General features: G+C 49.0%; 1 protein-coding gene and 1 pseudogene across 2 annotated transcripts in view; both read left to right on the top strand.

Annotated features, from left to right (window-relative positions):
• Positions 1 to 18778, top strand: part of NINJ2 (ninjurin 2) — an 88340-nt gene extending 69562 nt beyond the window's left edge. The window contains exons 2-4 of the mRNA XM_081083655.1: positions 16972 to 17203; positions 17725 to 17909; positions 18409 to 18778. Of these exons, the coding sequence (XP_080939781.1) occupies positions 16972 to 17203; positions 17725 to 17891 (399 nt within the window). The 3' untranslated portion in view covers positions 17892 to 17909; positions 18409 to 18778. The remainder of the gene's footprint in view (positions 1 to 16971; positions 17204 to 17724; positions 17910 to 18408) is intronic.
• On the top strand, positions 4423 to 4663 carry LOC308514117 (small ribosomal subunit protein eS27-like; annotated as a pseudogene). The gene has a single exon. The product of its transcript is annotated as a small ribosomal subunit protein eS27-like (transcript).
• Positions 18779 to 19618: the final 840 nt, after the last annotated feature.

Consider the following 19618-nt stretch of genomic DNA (forward strand, 5'->3'; position numbering starts at 1 on the left):
CTCACCAGATTTGCCATCTGTTTCTGCCATTAGACAAGTTCCTTGAGGATGGAGCTCTGTTTATCGGTCTTCATACCCTCAACATCTAGCATCAGTGCCTGGGACTCAGTAGGTACACCTCGTACATGCTTGCAGAATAAATGAACAAACAGGGAAGGGTGTTTGCTCTTTATTTATTTATCATATACTTAATTTTATCCTTATTATGCTTTTCCTGATTATAAAAGGATGGTGTGTTAGTTGTCAAAAATTCAAATTCAGAAAATATATAACTTAGAAAGGGAAAGTTCTTATTATGATATAAATTCAGTATTTTGCCCTATGCTTATAATAATGCATAGTAATATAAAGTATATTTATATTTTGTTTAATTTTTACCAAAAATTATGATAGAGGAACATATCATATTCATAATGATTCCCCCCCACCCCACTAAATACATTTTATATATCTTCCCTTTATATATCTTATGCATAGGGATCTACCGCTTTCTTTTTTAAAACAGAGTATTTCATTGTGTGGCTGAAATGCACTTTGTGAGCATTTTCAGTGGGGAAAAACTCCCAGAAGTAGACCTATTAGGTAAGTTGTTAAGAATATCTTAAATTTTAATAGGTAATTGCTATATTGTCCTTCAAAAAATATTGTAGAAATTTGGATATTTGACAGTAATTCATAGTTACTCTAGGGGCCCAGTGCACAAATTCGTGAATCTTGAAAGGAACTGTGGGCCACAAGGCTGTGGTAGGCCCGGGGGCAGGTCTCTGCCCATCCTCCACGCCCCATCCGTCCCCTCTTGCCGCAGCCCCTGGTCCCCTGTCTGCCGGCAGCCCTGCTCCCGCTGCCGCCATTCCTACCCACTGACGGTGCCGGCCCCGCTCGAACCCACTGATGGCATGGAGCAATTGGGACCAGCGCCAGCAGTGGGTATGAGTGGCGGCTGCTGCCTTGATCACCCCTCAGGAGCGGGGGAGGGGGGGGGAGTGGAGGGGGTGGAGAAGCCCTCAGGGGCCACCAGGGCCAGCAGCCACCGCTCGCACTCGCTGATGGTGCTGAGTGATCGGGACCAGCGCAAGCTGTGGGTATGAGTGGGGCTGGCACTGGCAGCAGGTATGAGCGCTAGGCGGGACCACGGCACACGGGAGCAAAGAATTTTCAGTAACCACCAGAGGCTTGCCCGATAACAGCGACTGGTGCCCCACCTTGGTCTGGCGCCCCCACTCTCCTGCTGTGGCCAACACCCGCCATGTTCCACACACACACCCCTGGTGGTCAGTGCATGTCATAGCGACTGGTTGTTCAGTTGTTCTGGTTGCTCTGCCATTTGGTCTATTTGCATATTAGCCTTTTATTATATAGGATTCCCACCAAGTGTGTAAAAATGCTTGTTTATCTACATCTTCACCAACAATGACTATTATCAAGCTTTTAAATCTTTGCCAGTGTAATAGAAAACACACACACACACACAATATATATAGCCATTTGTGATGATTCTTCAGTGGCTTGTAGTTCATATTTTCTATTTTTTGATGGGGCTCACTTTAAAGACCTCAGCATATACCAGGGCAGTCAGTCCTTTGTCCTACGTGTTGCAATTTATTCCTCACTTGTCTTTGTCTCCTGACATTTGATGGTATGTGGCCTCCTAACGAGTGGCTAGAGCACAGTGTCTGAAGGCAGGCTACTTGATAATCCTGGAGTCATCTCTAATTTACTAGATGAATGATCATGGTTTAGTCAACCTCTGGTTCCCCACCTATAAACTGAGGAATAAAAACAGCACTTTTCCCTGGCCAGTTTTCTCAGTGGTTAGAGCGTTGGCCTGCGGATTAAAGGGTCGCAGGCTCAATTTCCGGGCAAGGGGATGTACCTTGGTTGCAGGTTCAATTTCAGGCCCTGGTCTGGGTGGGTGCAGGAGGTGTGTCTCTCTCACATCAATGTCTCTCTCTCTCTCTCTCCTCCCCTCCTCGTTCCCTTCCACTCTCTCTCTAAATATCAATGAAAAAAATATCCCCCGGTGAGGATCAAAAAAAAGACAGCACTTAACTCATGGAATTATTATGAGAATGAAATGAGTTAGTGTATATAAAGTGTCTGGCATAGCATTTGGCATGAAATAAGTCTTATAGGGGTATATGCTGTTATTCTCATTATTATAAATTCAAATAGTTTTAATTTTCATGCAATCAAATTTATCGATCCTTTATGGCTTCTGGATTTCAGGTCATGCTTATAAAGGCTTTCTTTCTTTTAAGATTAGAAAAATATTCACCAAGTGTGCTATTTAAAGTAATCTGTGGGGAATTCATTTGCAATATGGATCTCCCTCCACCTCCCCACCCCCCTTTTTGCTGTCCTATAAATTAATTTGGCTGTTCTCACACCAGGGTATTTTTAAAAGGGAGACCTACCTATGTTTACATCATGAACAGGGACTAGGTAAGGTAGCCTTTGTGGCTCACTGGTTTGGGAAATGGACTGTGCTAGCTGTAGTTTCATGTCTAAAGAATGGGCCTCACCCTAACCGGTTTGGCTCAGTGGACAGAGCATTAGCCTGTGGACTGAAAGGTTCCAGGTTCGATTCCGGTCAAGGGCATGTACCTTGATTGCAGGCACATCCCCAGTAGGAGGTGTGCAGGAGGCACTGATCGATGTTTGTAATTTTCTTTCCCTTCCTCTCTGTAAAAAATCAATAAAATATACTTAAAAAATAAAAAAAGAATGGGCCTGGTCTAGCTGGTGTGGCTCAGTGGTTGAGTGTCAACCCATGAACCAGGAAGTCTCAGCTTGATCCCCAGTAGGGGGTGTGCAGGAGGCAGCTGATCAATGATTCTCTCTCATCACTGATGTTTCTCTCTCTCCCTCTCCCTTCCTGTCTGAAATCAATAAAAATATATACTTTTAGAAATAAAGAGTGGGCCTGGACAGGTCATTCCCTCCCTTCATAAACTAAACAACTTCTACTTGTCAGTAAGTGCCAACCTCACACCAGCGATCCTACACTGAAGGAGTTCACAGTCCAATGAGACAACAGGCTAGTCATCTGAGGGAAGGTGTCATCGAAGGCCTCGTGGTGAAATTAACATCCTTGATGGAAGGAAGAGCTTACTGGGCGGATGGCAAGAAAGGCCATAGAGAACATTCCAAACAGTGGGGACAGGATGTTCAGTCACTGCTCTACAAATATGTACCTGCCTACAACGCATCAGACACTCTTGCTCCCTCTGCACGAAGGCACAGAGGCGGCCGTAGTGCTGGAAAGAGGTGGTGAGATGAAGAGTAATCAGAAGCCAGATCATAGAGCATCAGACTAAGACTTCTCTTCTCAGTTCTAGAACTTAGTCAGATAGCTGTAAGCCCCTCGGGGGCTCCCGTTGCTCATCCTTAATATGCAGCCTCAGCTTCTGTCCTTAGGCAGCTGTGCAAATTCTAGAAGAATACACACGCACAAACATTCTGTCTTGTACAACTGAAAGATCTGACAGCCTCAGGGCAATTTTTCAGTTAATGTATCACTGAAGTGGTTCCTGCCTAGGGGCTTCACTGTGGGTTCTCATTCCTAAACTCATTCCCCGGCTCCTCCTGAGCCTGCTTCCTGCAGAGGGTACAGCCTCCTGTTGGATCCCACCTTCATATTTGCAGTAGGCCCTAATCTTTTTGTTGACTCAGGTCAGGACTCTACTCTAATACTCTTTCACCCTGACAAAGATTCTATACTCTATAGGAAGGGCTGAGCCTCCTACCCTGACAAGTTGTTAGTAGCAGAATTAGAAATTGCCCCCTGATACCTACTGCATCTCTTTGGCCTTGTTTTTCCCAGACATTGGCATGGTCTGTCTCTATCCCTGGCAACCGTATCATCTGTTCACAAGTAAGAGTTAAAGGTTTAGAGGTGGGGAGGGTATGCCACTCCTCTCCACACGACTAGAGCCCAGTGCACAGCGTTCTCCAGTGAGCAGCAGTGATTCTCTCAAGCGAGCAGGGTCCTGGTAGCAGAACACTCTACTCGCCACAAAAGGGAATAGTTAAGTCCAGAATCTGCAGAGGTAAGGCAGGGGAGGGTGGGTGGGTGAGAAGAGATCAACCAAAGAACTTATATGCACATATGCATAACCCATGGACACAGACAGTAGGGTGGCGAAGGACTGGGGCCTGGGGTGGGGGTGGGCTGGAAGAAGTCAATGGGAGGGCGAGGCGCGGGGAGGAGACATATGTAATACTTTCAACAATAAAGATTAAAACAAAATAAATAAATAAAAATGTAAAGTACAGAATCTGGCCAGGTTATCTCACCTTCTGGAGGTCAACCTTAACCCAAGATGCAAACAGTGACACAGTCCCTGGGTTTCCCAAGGCCGGTGGTCCTCTTGGCAACAAGAAAGCCTAACTTTCTGGTGGTGATGACCTCCCCGTGACAACATGCCTCTTGCTAAGGATCTCCTTCAGCTCTCTCCAGAGAGAAAAAGAGGAAACACTAGAAGTGCCTGGTGAAGAGCCCCAATTCCTACTTCATGGCTATGAAACGCCTAGGGGGCTATAAAGTCACCACCACCTTAGCCCTGCACAAGCAGTGGCTTTGCTTGTTGGGTGCGCCACGGTTCTCTGTCAGCCAACAGGAGGAAAAGCAAGGCTGACAGAAGGATGCTCCTTCAGAAGGTAGCAGCACTAAGAGCACCTCGAATCGAGATGAGGGGGAAACCATCCCAATAAACACATTTTGGATTTCAAAAAAGAGAGAAAGAAATTTTAATACTTTCCTCCTGCACTTCCTGGTTGCCTGAGCTGGCTCCCCAGGGCCTGTTCCGACAGGCCCAGCACTGAGAAGGGTCCCTGCTTGGTTTAATGCTCTGATGTGGCCATCTGAAATTCTTAATAATATTGAACTTGGGGACCCACGTGTTCATTTTGTACTGGGTCCCACAAATTACTGTGGGTTACATTAGTACCCATTTGGAAACTTTTTACCAGTCTCTCCCACTAGGGCAGTGGTCGGCAAACTGCGGCTCGCGAGCCACATGTGGCTCTTTGGCCCCTTGAGTGTGGCTCTTCCACAAAATACCGACTTCTGTGCATGGGCCACGAAGTTTCAATCACACCGTACGTGCGTGCCCGCACGTGATATTTTGTGGAAGTGCCACACTCAAGGGGCCAAAGAGCTGCATGTGGCTCGCGAGCCGCAGTTTGCCGACCACTGCACTAGGGTATTGGTTCGCAAGGCAGGGACTCTGTGATTCTGAAGAAATCTTCTTGCCCTTCAAGATCCAGCTGAGATGGCATTGATGCCCATGAGGTCTCACTAAGCTTCCCACATGGGTGTCCTGCTTTCCCACTCCATTTGTATATCTCACATGGCACCCGTCCCTTCCTGCAGTTCTCACAACCTCCCTGTCTAAATCATCACCTCTGTGCCATGCCCTCTGTGCTCTGACTTGCCTAAAGTAGATAGTTGCTCATTAAATATTTGTTGACTGACTGAAAAGCAAACAGAGCTATATTCTCAGAACACAGTCCAGGGCACACAGTGGGCATACAATCAGTGCTGCTGAGTCATCCACAGAGCAGGCCAGGTCGTTACACCACATGGCCATGCCCTTGCCTCCGCCAAGGCATCACATGGATGATCACCCTCTCCTCTTCCTGCCCAGTGAGGATGGAACTGGGAGGTCCAGGGTGGTGCTTCTGAACTACAGGGTTTCCTGGTATAGAGCGGAAAGGAGACTTGCTAGCCATCCCTATGGTTCCAAAATGCCCTCAGGGAAAATTATATTAAGAATCCCTGACACTCGACTTCTAAAGCACTTTAAATAAATAAATAAATAAAGTTTGCAAGCCACTTTCATAAACATTATTCTCAAACTATCCTGCAAATCAAGACAAATCTTAAATAACAATCATGTGGTTGTTGTTTTTAACATTTTTTTCTTTTCCTTTTTTTTTAAATCCTCACCCAAGGATATGTTTTTATTGATTTTTTTTAGAGAGAGAGAGAGAAACATCGACATGGGAGAAAAACATCAATCGGTTGCCTCCCGTATGTCCCTGACTGAGGATCAAACCTGCAACCCTGACCAGGAATCCAATCCGCCACCGTTAGGTGTATAGGATGACACTCTAACCAACTGAGCCACATCAGCCAGGGCCAACATCATATTTTTTTACTGTACATGATCATGGAGGAAAAATTAGAAAATACAGATAAAGCAAAAAGGAAAAAAATACTTCAGATCCTAATGCCTAGAGATGACAATACTTTAGTCCATATCATATCAGATTTATCTATATATCTTTAAAAGTAGGATAATACTCTCACTGCATTTGTGATATTATTCCCATTTGACTAGGTAGCTAATAGAGGTCCCAGGTCACACAGCTATTGGGGGAGTGCTGGAATTGAGTGTCCATACCCCTGAACCAGGCTGCTGCTCAAACTCCAAAGAGCTGGAAAGATGGAGGCTTGCGTTTTATGGTCGTAGAAATGAAGCCCAGCAAAGAAGTGTCTGCTCTGATTGGGCTTAGGGGGTTCCCGAGTTTGCCATGGGTGAGGCCGGGCCGGGCCGGCAGCTCGGGAGTTCCCACCTCTGCAGACCTGCACTTTGCCTTGTAGCAAATAGTCACAGGGACAGCGGGGTCAGCTGTCAGGCAGGGGGGCCGGAGGGAGCCGCTGCCAGGTGCCAGGATCTGGCTGACTCGAGAGAGCAACTGGATATCTGTTTGGAGGCCTTGGAGGGCTCGTGCTCTTTGTATTTTTAGAAAGGGAGTAAGGACACAGCAGGGACCAGCAAGTGCTTTGTTGCCCCGGGGCATTGCCTGGGCTGCAGAAAAGGTGCTTCCAGTCTAGTTTGGGGCCAGTGGCTGAGGCAGGACTAGCCTGCCTGCCTTTCTGGTCAGGTATTGTGTTAGGCAAGAGGAAGGATTTCCTCAGGGCTCTGACCTTCCAGGAAGAGGGTAAAAAACAAGAGCTAAACAGGGGCTTTCAAAACAGCACAGTGGTTAAGAGTTTGTGCTCTGGCCTCAGAGAGACCTGGGTTCAAATATCGAGTCCCCTATCGCTAGCTGTATGCCCTCAGGCAAGTTATTTAATCTCTCTGACCCTACGGTTCCCCTGGTGCTGGCACGTGGTAAATACTGCATAAAAGAGGCTGTAAGTCTGGAAGAATTCGAGTGTGGGCTGTCGGACATGTTCAGCAGCAATCCGCTGTGGATTGCTTTCTATAGAGTTCGGCATCCCTTTGTGTGTATGGACCAGACCATACGTTAGCTTCTGGCAGTGAGGAGGGAGGGGTGGCGTCCTCCCATTTTACAAAAGAGGAAGCTGAGAAGCACAGAGGCTGCATGACCAGAGGCCCCGAGAGCAGAAATGGGAGCCAGACTCAATTCAGACCCCTTCACTCCAAGAGCAACGCCAGCCATTCACTCAACCTTTATTTCCCCAGACCCTGGCCCACGACATCAGAGCTGCTGCTCAGAGTGCAGGCGTTGGGGCTGGGGGAACGTGGGATCCTGCACTTCACTGCTGCTTTTAAGTCCTGAGGAAGGGAGCGAGAGTGGGTGTGAGAAGCAGGAGGGAATTGCTGGGCCAGGACAGGGAGAATAGGGGACTGGGGCTGGGGCTGGGGCTGTGGCCATCCTGGCTGCTTCTGAGCCCAGGCCTCACTGGACTGGCTAAAGCCAGCAGGGGACATCTGCCGCGGAGCTGGCCAGCCCTTGGGGGCTGTTTCCCCCTGGCTTTGACCTGGGGACTCCTCTCTATCTTGATTTCACCTGCCCCTGGAGCTGCATCTGGGCTTCTTCCAATAAGTGTAGCAGTTTCTCTTCCTCATCTACAGCCTGTCTCATCTATGCCAGGACCTCCTAGACACTACCAACCACAAGGAAGCACACACACACACACACACACACACACACACGCCACACACACACACACCCCACACACACACCCCACATACACTAATGCTGTGCTGAAGTACTGAAGGGAGTTGGGAGTCCACATGCCCATGTAAGACAGCCATTTACTGGCACCCCCAGAGGGCTCCATATAAGAGGACCACGGAGCACAGCTCATCATGGTCCTGCCTCTTAAGCCCTTTCTGAACAAATACAGGGGGTGACAAATGCATCATTCATTCATTCATTCATTCATTCAGCATGCCAGGCTAGGTGCCAGGCTCTGGGATCTGGCAGTGAACAGGACAGATAAAGTCCTTGTTCCTGTGAAGTTTATCTACCAGGGTAGGATTGAAAAGGCCTTTTTATCTCCTGGCTTCCCTCTTTATCCACTTTGTTCTCTGCTAAGCCTGTCATTATAGGGGTTTAGGGGATCAGGGACATAGGGAAGGCAGGGATCTTTGTTGTAGCTTAAATGTGTAGCACATGATAGGAACTAAAAACATATTTGTTGAACTGAACTGAGTAGGAATCTTGGCAGGCTCTCCACAGGGCTGGGTGGAGTGGGAAATTCACCACCTTCCCTTTTTTTCCCAGCTCAGTGTGATAGGAACCCTTTTATGAGGTCTCCTCACCTGGACTGTAGCCAGAGATTATAGAAACAGTTCTTAATGCTTCTTATTCTAATTGTCTGAAATTCCAAGGAAATAATTCTTGCCTTTTGGAGACATATAATCTAGTGGGGACATACGAAACTCATACACACCATTATGTCGAATGTTGATATTTTGTGTTATGATTACTTGTTCTGAAAGTCATTTTTAGTTCCCTGTGTTTAGGCCTTCTATCTGGATTTGGGTTTCACCACAAAATCTAAGGTTCTATAGAATAAAAAAAGACTCGGTAAATGTTTCTGAGTAAAGACATGAGGAAGATCTAAGATAAATGTATCAGACTCTTATAAACAGGCCCATGATCAGCGGCTGGGCAGCCATAGGCACTGGGGAGACAAGCTGCTGGAGCAGGCTGGCTGCTTGTGCAAACTACTGAAACTGTTCAGCAGACAGCTGTAGGTAGGTTACCTAAGCATACTTCCGACTGGTGTCCACCTGCGAGTTTACGCAGCCTGTGCTTCCAGGGACTGGATGGCCGTGTGGTTAAGGACGCAGGCTCCAGAGCCTGCCTGGGTCCAAATCACAGCTCTAATACTTAACAGCTAGGTGATCCTGGGCAAAATTACTGAATTTTTCTTTGCCTCAATTTTCTCATCTGTAAAGTAGGTGTTGTTACCATAATTCAATGACAAAATCCATATGAATATGTCTAGCACTGAGTTTAGAAGATAGTAAGCAGTTTGGCAGGATAGTGTAGACCAGTGGTCGGCAAACTCTTTAGTCAACAGAGCCAAATTTCAACAGTACAATGATTGAAATTTCTTTTGAGAGCCAAATTTTTTAAACTTCAACTATATAAGTAGGTACATTGTTATTAACTTAATTAGGGTACTCCTAAGCTGGCCTTTGCTAAAAACATGGTGTTTTGTGGAAGAGCCACACTCAAGGGGCCAAAAAGCCGCATGTGGCTCGCGAGCCGCGGTTTGCCAACCACTGGTGTAGACCAAGGGCCCTCAAACTTGAGCTTGCATTAGAACCACATGAAGGGATTGTTAAAACACGCATGGCTGGGTTCCACCCATTTCTAAATCAATAGGTCGAGGATGGAACCTGAGAATTTGCGTTTCTAATAAGTTCCCAGGTGATGCTGTTGCTGCTGTTGCTTCTGGGACCACAATGTAAGAACTATTGGTAAACAGAAGAAAGATATAGGTTTAGGATTTTGACACTGGGACCACCCCTTGGTATCTGGTGACTTTGGGCAGGTAATCTCTTTGAAACTCAGTGTCTTCACTGGTAAAATGGGGCAATTAGTACCCACTTCATGGGGGAGGGGGAGCTGACACACAGCATTATCTTTATTTAGGTTCTGTTTTTTAAATTTTAGCTCAATTTGTTGGCCCCTGAAAGAGGAGTCAGATTACAATGAGCACAGATGGTCTGAGTGGGCTTGGGGAATGCACTGGGAGCTCCAAAGTGGGGCCTAGAGCAAAAACACCCAGGAGCAAGGTGCTAATTCGGAAAGTACTCCTGTTTAAGGTGTGTATTGGGAGAGAGCAGAAAAATTCTTTGGAAATTTCTATGTAACAAACCCATGATTAACTTTGGACCCTAACAAATGAGTGTTTCCTGAAAGCCACTGGCATGGTGACCTCTTGCAGGGGAGGTGGAAAATACTTCCTAAGGAAGAGCAAGCAGGTCCCATGGGTTTCCTATCGCAATCCCTAAGCCTTCCCGTCTCTTCTGCACACCCTGTTTCCGTTTATATGTAGCCCCCTTTTGTTAGAGAGAAACCCTGTTGACCTCATGGATTCATAAATGGATCCAAGCACTTGGGTTCCTGTCCCCTGGCAGGTTGAGCTCACCCGGGGCCTGCAGAGCTGTCTTCTGGCGGGGGGGCCCCTAGTGGACGACGGAGGCACTGCAGACTTTCCCAGGGTGGGGCTGCTTCCATGTGCCCTGCCAGGGCTGCAGCTGTGAAGCCTGGGTTTGCAGCTGGGGCAAGGGCTGGAGCCTCACAGCAAGACTGTGCCCAGGACTCGGAGGAAATTTCCAGGCCGGTTTGGTGTTATCATCAGAATAGCACGCAAAAGACACCCCACCCAAGTGGATTAGAGACTGCTGATTTTTAAGGGCAAGATTCACTGTCTTGGCACTGGAAGGATGCAGTCAGAGCTCTTGCCCCAGACACAGGCCTCAAGGGTCTGGGCCTTTGCAGGTTTTGGCCTGAAGACCAGGGACAGCTTCCAGCCTGAGTCATTCATTCCCAGAGACAGGATACCAGGGAGAAAGGGCTATCTCTGGGCCACAGCCTTTCATTTTAAAGGCAAAGATCCACTGTCCGAATCCAACTCCCCTCACCCAGAAGCCATTGTGCCTGAAATCCCATCCTTAAAGATCCTTAAGATTTTTGAAAAAATCTTTTTGAAGTAACTAAAATTAAAAAGGCAATCATCTATCATGTATTTATTGTGGCAAGTCACTGAGCAAAGCACTGTGGGACCTGGGAATAGGGAAGATGGAGTCCCTGCAGTAATGCGGGCAGTGATGGGCCATCTAGAGAGGTCTAAACAAGGCCCAGGCCAGCACAAAGAGGGCAGCCTTTGCACAGGGCCTAGGTGGAGGGTAATGGGGACAGGGTCTAGAAGGGAGGGGGGCTTCCTTGAGGCCGGGGTAGCATGGAGAAGAGAGGCCTTAAGTCCTGGAGCAAAGGACGGGGTGTGTTAGGGAACAGTGAGTAATCTGGTGTGACCCAGTACTGCTGAGCATCAGGGAGCCTGGCACAAGAGAGCCCTGAGGAGGGTTAGCCTCTGCCCCATCCCCCGTGGGAGGAGGAGCAGGATCCAAGCTAGAGCGGTGGGTGGAGGCCATTGGGAGCATCTGGAATGCCCCGTCACGGCAGAGAGCATGGAGACCCAGAGTAGGTGGGCTTGTCTGAGAATTTCCTCTCTGAGACATAAGCCTGGTGCAGCTTCAAGTTGAAACTCACAGAGGTAAGAAGAGAAGGTGCCTAATGGAGTAGAGAAGAGACATTTCAAAGACCATGGGGGTTGCTAAGAAGACAAAAGGTGCCTTTGAAATTTGGGCTGGGACAAGCCCTGATTCAGAACACATTATTTAAAACGCCTCAAGGCCCACAGGTGGGAGTATAATCCTGAGTGGGAGAAATTTTTCTTTCATATTTGTTTAAGTACTTTCACCCACATTATCTCATTGATCTCTCTAACAGCACTTTGTGCTAAACAGAGCAGATATTATTCCCAGTTCACAGGTGGAGAAGGTAAGGCCTGGGTAAGATGAAGTTATAGCTTCTGCTTTATTTTAACCATTGGCCTTTTGGGAGTGCACATTTGTTTTTGTTTTAAATTTGTATTTTTTAGTTCAAACATTCACATGGTTCAGAATTCAAAAGACACAGGTAAAAGTCTCTCTTGTCTCAACTCTGTTCTCCCAGGTTGCCTCCTACCAGTTTGAACCTAAGCCTTTGACTCCAGGTATAGTGCCCTTTCAGCCACAGGGGTGCCGGGGCTCAAGAACACAAGCCCACTGCAAATTCAGGAAAACCTAATGCAAGCCCCACTCAGGTAGAGTTGTTTTACCTCCTCTTAGCAAGTGTATATATATGTATCCATATGGGACTATTTAATTGTCTTCTTTCATCTTTAGATTTTTATTTCATTTTATTTTTTGTTAATCCTCACCCAAGGACATTCCTCCTTTGCTTTTTTAGATAGAGTGGAAGGGAGGGACGGACGGAGAGCGGCAGAGAGAGAAACTTCAATGTAAGGGAGATACATCGGTTGGTTGCCTCCCTGACTGGACAGGGGAATGAACCCGCAACTCAGGCACGTGCCCCTGACCTGGAATCAAATCCCAGACCCTTTGGTTTGCTGGCCTATGCTCTAACCACTGATCCACCGGCTAAGGTTCATCTATATATTTTTATCTTTAGATCCTAAACTCCTTGGAGCCAGGGAGTATGTCTTCAACTTCTGGGTGGTAGCAGAGTAGGGGTTAAAATTACAGTCTCTGGCACACAGAGAATTGGGGTAAAAACTGTGCTGTGTGAACTTGGGCAAGTTACGTAGACTCTCTGAGCCTCTGCTTTTTCAACTATTATTAACATGTCCCCACACCAACTTCACAGGGCTGATGAGGTCTAGATTCAATGGCTCATGTCCCGTGTTTAACCTTATACCAGGCACAAGGTATGTACTCTGTAAGTGAGAACTACTATCATTCCCAGTGCACTATGAGCCTACTGTGTGTGTGTGCACAGTATGACAGACCCAGGTACCCTTTCAAACTTAATTCTGACAGAGGATTAGGGACCTCGGGCACCTAATTAAAAACAAATTGGCAGAATAGGCTACCCGACCAGTACTCTTCCTGGGCTGGGCCTGTCTGCCCTTTATGGAAAACCAGTCAGCGAGAGCTCTGGCTCAGCAACCGCTCTTTTTCAGGTGAGACCTGGCTTTTCTGGATTGTCAGTCATTTTGAGACCAACAGAAGGGTCAAGAGGCCACCACCCCTGAGCTTATTGTGTTCATAGCCTTGAGTTTGAATTGATACACAGGGAGACTGCCATATGGCTTTTCTTGGGGCTGACAAGAATGACACATTAGAGGGTCACCAATGCCCTGGGGCAAAGTGACTCACTGGACCTGCCCCTGGGCCTGGCTCTACAGCTGACTGACCTTTGCCTCTCTCAGGGAAATACTCTCAGGCCCTGATAATTCTCCACTCGGAGGAGGGGCTTCCCCACCCCTACATTACTCGTTGTTAGAATGACCCAAGAAACGACTTCCCCCGACTTCCCCCGCCCTCCCCGCTCCCTTGTCTCACAGAAAAGAAAAGGAGCCCCAGTGATGGGACCAGGCTTGCTCAGGCATCTACTCTGTAGCAGAACCGGGACTTGAACCTGGGCCCAGGGTGCCTCCGTGATACTTTCCTGGCTGCCACAAACCCCCACCTCCTGGCGGCTCCTTTCCCACAGGGCACCCACTCACTGCGGCCACAGGCTCCAGGTCCTAAACACTCTGAGCAGTGGTTCCCACGGCCTTCTGGTAGGACAGTTACCCCTCTGAAATCTTGTTTCCAAGAAATGCAGAATGCTATCTCAGAGCTTGTGGTCCCCATAATGTCAATAAACAATGAAAAATTTGTTTACTTTTCTGTTAAAAGAGGCATTCCTTTCCTAGGCAACAAGTTTTGTAAAGAAACAGAAATAATATAGGCCATCAAGGATTAAGAGATAAAGAATGAGCAATGGAGCAATCCATGACTTCAAGAGCTGGAATCCACACCAACCTGGGGAGCGGGGACTTGGCAGGAGAGCTGTTACCCAGGGCTGTCTGAGCTGGAACCAGAGGGAGGGAAATGGTGGTGCCGGGAAGAAAGGCAGACTGGGAACCGGGTGGAGGGTGTCTGTCGTGTCCCCAACCCCCTTGCATCACCCTACCCGCCTCACCAAACCCAAGGCCTCTTGTTGCCCAGAACCTCCATGTGCTCCAGAAAGGAACTCTAGATCTACACCCACCTCCCCCACACCCGCCCCTGCTCCAAGCTCACACCAACCAAAATCCCCCCTCGGTGTTCAGGTGTCATTCATTGGTTGGCAGGATTTGAATAGGTTGCTTTCTGGAATAGGGACACTGGAATCTCTGGTGTGGCCACCTGCTGTCCTCCAGGACGGGGGTTGGGTACGGTGGAATGGAATAAGACGCATTGAGAGCTAGATCTCAGACTGGAAAAAAAGAAGAGCTTGCAGTTCTGTCTTTCCTTTTGAAAAAGATCAAAGTCTCATCAGTTTTTCTATAGCTTCCACCCCTCCAGAGATGGGATTTTTCCTCCTGTTTTATAGATGTGGAAACTGAGGCCCAAAGTGCCAAGCCCAGAGGCAGATCTGGGCCCAGAAGCCAGAAAGAAGTCCTTGTCCCTCCAGCCCCTGCTCTGAGGAACCAGAGGAAAGGGGCTGGGAACTAGGGCAGAGCAAGTGGGTTTGAGGGGAGTGGAGGCCCCAGCAAGCTCTGTCAGATCCGCAATGAAAGCTGCTCCAGAGCTGCCCATCTGCCCTGGGAGAGGGCAGGGGCCAGGGGAGGGAGCACACGAGGCAGCGATTCCTAGTCCCGTGAAATACCAATGACTCAGGCTGGGTGGCTCCACTAGTTGGCCCAGCCCACATTCCCGGGCCTTTGTTCAGGCTGCCTGGGCCTAAGCCTTAAAGGGCCAGCTCCTAGAAGCAGGAGAGGGGGCCACCCTGCCCATCACCCGGCCTGCCACCCTGAATCCTTGTTGGGTTGCTCCTAATTTCTGGGCAGGGGGTAAAAAGGGTGGCACCTTGTGGGATTTGGGTTCATCCAATCGAATTCTCAGGCTATAAAAGAGGACCCTCAGGTCATTTCAATAAGCCCCCTGCCTCAGGGCAGGACTGCACCTGAGCTGACCAAGAAGGATGAAGAAAACTGTTTCCCTCCCTTTCAAAGCAACTTTTTCCAGGGTCTCACAGTCCCAAGGCAGGTAGTGTTGGTTCCCCACCCAGTCCTGGCCCCATCTCAGGACTGGTTTATCCTTGGATTGTCATTGGACACCCGTTTGATGGGCTTCAGGTTGGCCTATCCAGACTTGTGAACCAGGCTCCCTGTCTTGGGCCTCCAGGAAATCTAGGTTCCACAGGAGCCTGGCTGTCAGTGGAGTCCTCGGGAGGAGAAACACCACCACCCGCCGCCACCAGGGCAGCCTGGGTGCCCAAGTCACTTCTTTGGAGGCAGCGCGACACCATGTGGACATTGTGGTGAACTGGTGCCTTCGGGAGCTAGGGCGGGCGCACACTGCAGAGCCTCCCACCACCATAGCTGAGACGCATCCTCAGTTATGGAGCAATCCTGAACTGGCACAAATAAAAATAAAAGCAGGCCCTAAATTAGGGCGGAAAGGATGAGGCTCTAAGATCAACTTAATAACAAAAGCCTAGAAGTTCTCATAAAACTTACAAATGGCAATATTTTTTGTTGAGGCCTGGGGACATCTGTGTCCCCAAGTACCCACCCCCTCACACACTATTTGAATGTAAGGTTTTGTCTACTTTCATATACAACATTTCAGAGAAGGGGTTTTCTCCCTTGAAGCTTTCACAGTAATTTCACAGTTTATCAGATCTTGAACCGAGAGCTGGATTCGGAAGAAGGAACAAGTGCAAAGCTTGTAGCTACAGGGCAAACTGATGGTGGGATTGGGGTGGGGGGAGGGGGGGGGGCACAGCCAAGCAGGGAAGCGGCCCTCGGGCAGAAGCACTTTGAATTGTGGAGAGGGCTGGGCTGCTCCACAGACTCTCACTTAATATGTCCTTTGAACCCAGAATGACCCATTGCCAAATGGGCTAGGACCACAGGTTTTAGCCATGGTGTTATTGTGGGCTATTGGCCTTGGCACCCCGGCACTAACCGAACAAGCCCAGCATCCAGGAGCATCCAGAACCCTTGGATACCCCCTCCATCTACCCATCCATCCACCCACCCACTCAACAGCTATCCTGCTGTGGTCATCTGCTGAGGTAGCTCCCTGCCCCAGGCTGTAACATCTCTCAAAGTCCTTCCTTGCTCTCCTTCTCACTACCACTCAGGTTCGGTTCCTTGTCACCCTGACCCTAAGTCAATACCATACCTTTCAACAGGTCTCCTGCTTCTGGGCCCTACTGGGCCAATCATCCCAAGCATCACTCCTAAATAAGTCTCCCTAGCATGGCCCCAAGTTCTCCCGAGTGATGGCAGCGTGCCTGCAGCACCCAGCCTGGATTTCCTGGCTCGGCCCAGGCGTCCAGCCCATGTGCCTGCATTGTAACTCCATCTTTTGGCGTTCGTAACTTCTTGAGGATAAGAGCTTTACTTTATATTTCAAAATCAAATCAAATGTAAAAAACAAAGGGATTTTAGCATACGTGCACACACACATACAGGTGTGTTTTGATTTGGGCCTGCGTTTGACAGCCAGCGAGAGTGCCTGAGCACAGCTGTGGCCCAGTGCCGAGGGCTGAGTGGGATCAGAACTCAGCTCAGGATCCTTTTGCTCAGCTGTGCACCCGCCTTGGGGCCACAGCACCCTGGGAGAAGAGGTGCCTTTCCTATTGCGCCCAAGCCTCCTGCTATTGTCTTCTGAGAGGCGTTGCTCTCAGAGGAAAACAGAGTGGCCCTGGGCCTGGCCCGGCCCAGGTAAAACAGCATAAAATGAGTAAGGCACATTTTAGGAGCAGCTGAGACTCCTCCTGGCATCCTTCAGATGAATGTGTGAAGGTGTGACGGAAGGGCGACTCTACCCACTGTGAAATATAAATTACAACATAACATGATTTCTTTCAGGCCATAAAACTCAGCAGGGTGTTACCTGCCCTCACCTGGTTAGGAGTGAGTTTTGTAACTCTCTCTCCTTTCCCTTCTAGAGCCTCCCTGGTAAACCTGTGCTTTCTCCCTTACAGCCTGAGAACCCCAACCCCGGGAGGAGCCAGCCCATCAACCTGAACCATTATGCCACCAAGAAGAGCGTGGCAGAGAGCATGCTGGATGTGGCTCTCTTCATGTCCAATGCCATGCGGCTGAAAACGGTGCTGGAGCAGGGGCCGTCCTCTCAATACTATGCTACCCTCATCACTCTCATCAGCATCTCTCTGCTCCTGCAGGTCGTCATCGGAATCCTCCTCGTGGTCATTGGTGAGCCCAGGCCTGGAGTTGGCCCCAGAGCCCCCTAGTGGGAAGATGAGCCCCAAGTGTCTTCCCTGTACCACTCTGCTTTGTACATGCCTACTTCAGCCATACACGAACCTGGTGTAGGCCCTCTGCACCTACAAATGCCCAAGTGACACCTACAGAGTGATGAGAGGCACCCTGCCCTACCTCTTGGTGTTCCATACAGAGGCCACTCCACAACACTGCTGAGTGACGCCCTCACTAACTTGTAGCAGAGTCCCATATCACCTGTGTGAGCATGCACCCCACTCAGAAGATCCGGTGGTAAGTTCCCAAACCCTGATTCTATGAAGCACCACATGGATGCCCCCACACTGATCAGTGAGGGAAGAGGTGTCCAATGCAATGACACCACCTCCCTTGACTTCTGCCACATGGATCTCTGAGCTGCCAGACTTTCTCTGAACTCTAGTGGGTTTTGTGAGGGAAGCTTCAGACTGTAGCCCCACCCTGACTTTTACGTCTCACTCTCCACTTCTCCACAGCACGGCTGAACCTGAATGAGGTGGAAAGGCAGTGGCAATTAAACCAGCTCAACAATGCTGCCACCATCTTGGTCTTCATCACTGTTGTCATCAATGTCTTCATTACAGCTTTCGGGGCACATCAGACAGGGTTCCTGGCTGCCAGGACCTCAAGGAATCCTCTCTGAATTCAGCTTGGAACCCAGGTGAGGGAAGCGGAGAGGTCCTCAGGCCCAATGGCTCCCCCAGGCAGCCCCTTTCTCACCTCTGGGATTTAGGGTAAGAGAGAAATCCTTGCCACGCAAAAGGAGAAAGTAGATCTGGGACAAGGAGGGAATCCTGGAGAAGAGCTTGGATGGGGACTCAGAAAGGCCCCCAGTGCTGGTACCGATTCTTCTCCTCTAGTTTAGGCTCGGGTTTTTCCATCGCCTGAGATGGGTGGGAGGCAATGTGGATAGTGGTTGGCTCTACTCCTACAGCAAGAGGCAAGATGGAGATGTGGGATTTCCCCCTTGGCATTGCCCAGCAGTCCCGGCTACTCAAACTGTGGTCCATGAACCAACAGCAACAAAAGCACCGGAAGCTTGCTGGAAATGTAGAATCTCAGGCCCACTCCCGCTCTACTGAGTCAGCATCTGCATCTTTGAAGGCTGCAGGGGAATCGCGGGCACTCTGCCTCACCGCCTGTTCTCGGCTTCCCCACAGGTACTGGATCTGGAGCTGCTTCCGCCTCTTTCTTCCCTGATCTGCCAGGCTGATGAGCACTTCCCCTGGGAGCTCCTGAAAGAGCAATGTAGATGCCTGCTTCCTACCACAGCACCTGAGTGAAGATGGGATAGTTTACTGGTCCAAGTGAATTTCATCTTGGTCCACAGGCCTGAGCTCAGCGTGGGATAGTGCCAACCTTTGCTCCTGGTGGCACCTGAGGCATGTCGACGCAAGGCTGAGTCCACCAGCTTAAGGACTCTGGTTCTGACTTACTCCATTCCTCCCCTCTGTCCCATCCATTCCCAGGCCTATTTTCCCAGGTAAAATGGAATGATTTCTATCTATAAAAGTTTCTGCAAATCCACTGAAGTCAACCTTTATGCTTTTAGCTGCATCTGAGCTGCCATCTCCATCTGTGTCCTGGAAAGGGCTCAAAGGATCAAACTCCAAGCCTGGAATGAGAAAAGGCTTTTAAATCACTTCTTCTCCTCTGGATTACGCTCTGAGTCAACTTTCCAGGCCCCACATGCCTTGGGCCAATGACCATCAGCTACACCAATGGCCAATTAGTCAGTTCTAGATTGACGTATGTACGCACACTCCTTTCGAAAACTCCTTTAAACCTGTTCTAGCTTTCATGTTAGCACCTTATCTTAGGCATGTGTTTGAGAAATATGAACTTTGATTTATGCCTACGCCAAATGTAACGAGGGAGGTCAGTCTGCACCTGCAAAGCATCAACAGGGCATCCCAGATCAAGCAGAAAATATTTTTAAATTGTCTGCTATTTTAGAATAAGCCACACCTCAGCTCCTCTCCACTATTCCCCAAAACCATTCTGGCCCTCTTTCTAGCCTTATTCACCTGGGGTGTCCACCAGCCTCGCTCCTCTGAAACCACCAAGCTCCATTAACCTGCAAAACAGAAATGCCTGGTCTATCAGACTGTGAGCTCCTCACACAGGACCAATGTTGTTTCCTCCAGGAGAAAACCACAGCACAGGCAGGCTGTCTGCCACACAGCAGGCATCCAACTAATGGTAATGGGTGGAGGGTGGCATGGAAGGGTCCTTGGCACGTCCTTCAGAGGCCAGATGGCCAAAGGACAGAGACGTGAACCATGGGGCCCTCAGCCCAACCCTCTCCCACCAGGATGGGCAACAGGAAAATGCAAGAGCCATTCTGTTTTCTAAGAAGATGCAGTATTT

Source organism: Myotis nattereri (assembly GCF_964212035.1).
Source record: "Myotis nattereri genome assembly, chromosome: 2".
In the NCBI taxonomy this organism is placed as follows: Eukaryota; Metazoa; Chordata; class Mammalia; order Chiroptera; family Vespertilionidae; genus Myotis; species Myotis nattereri.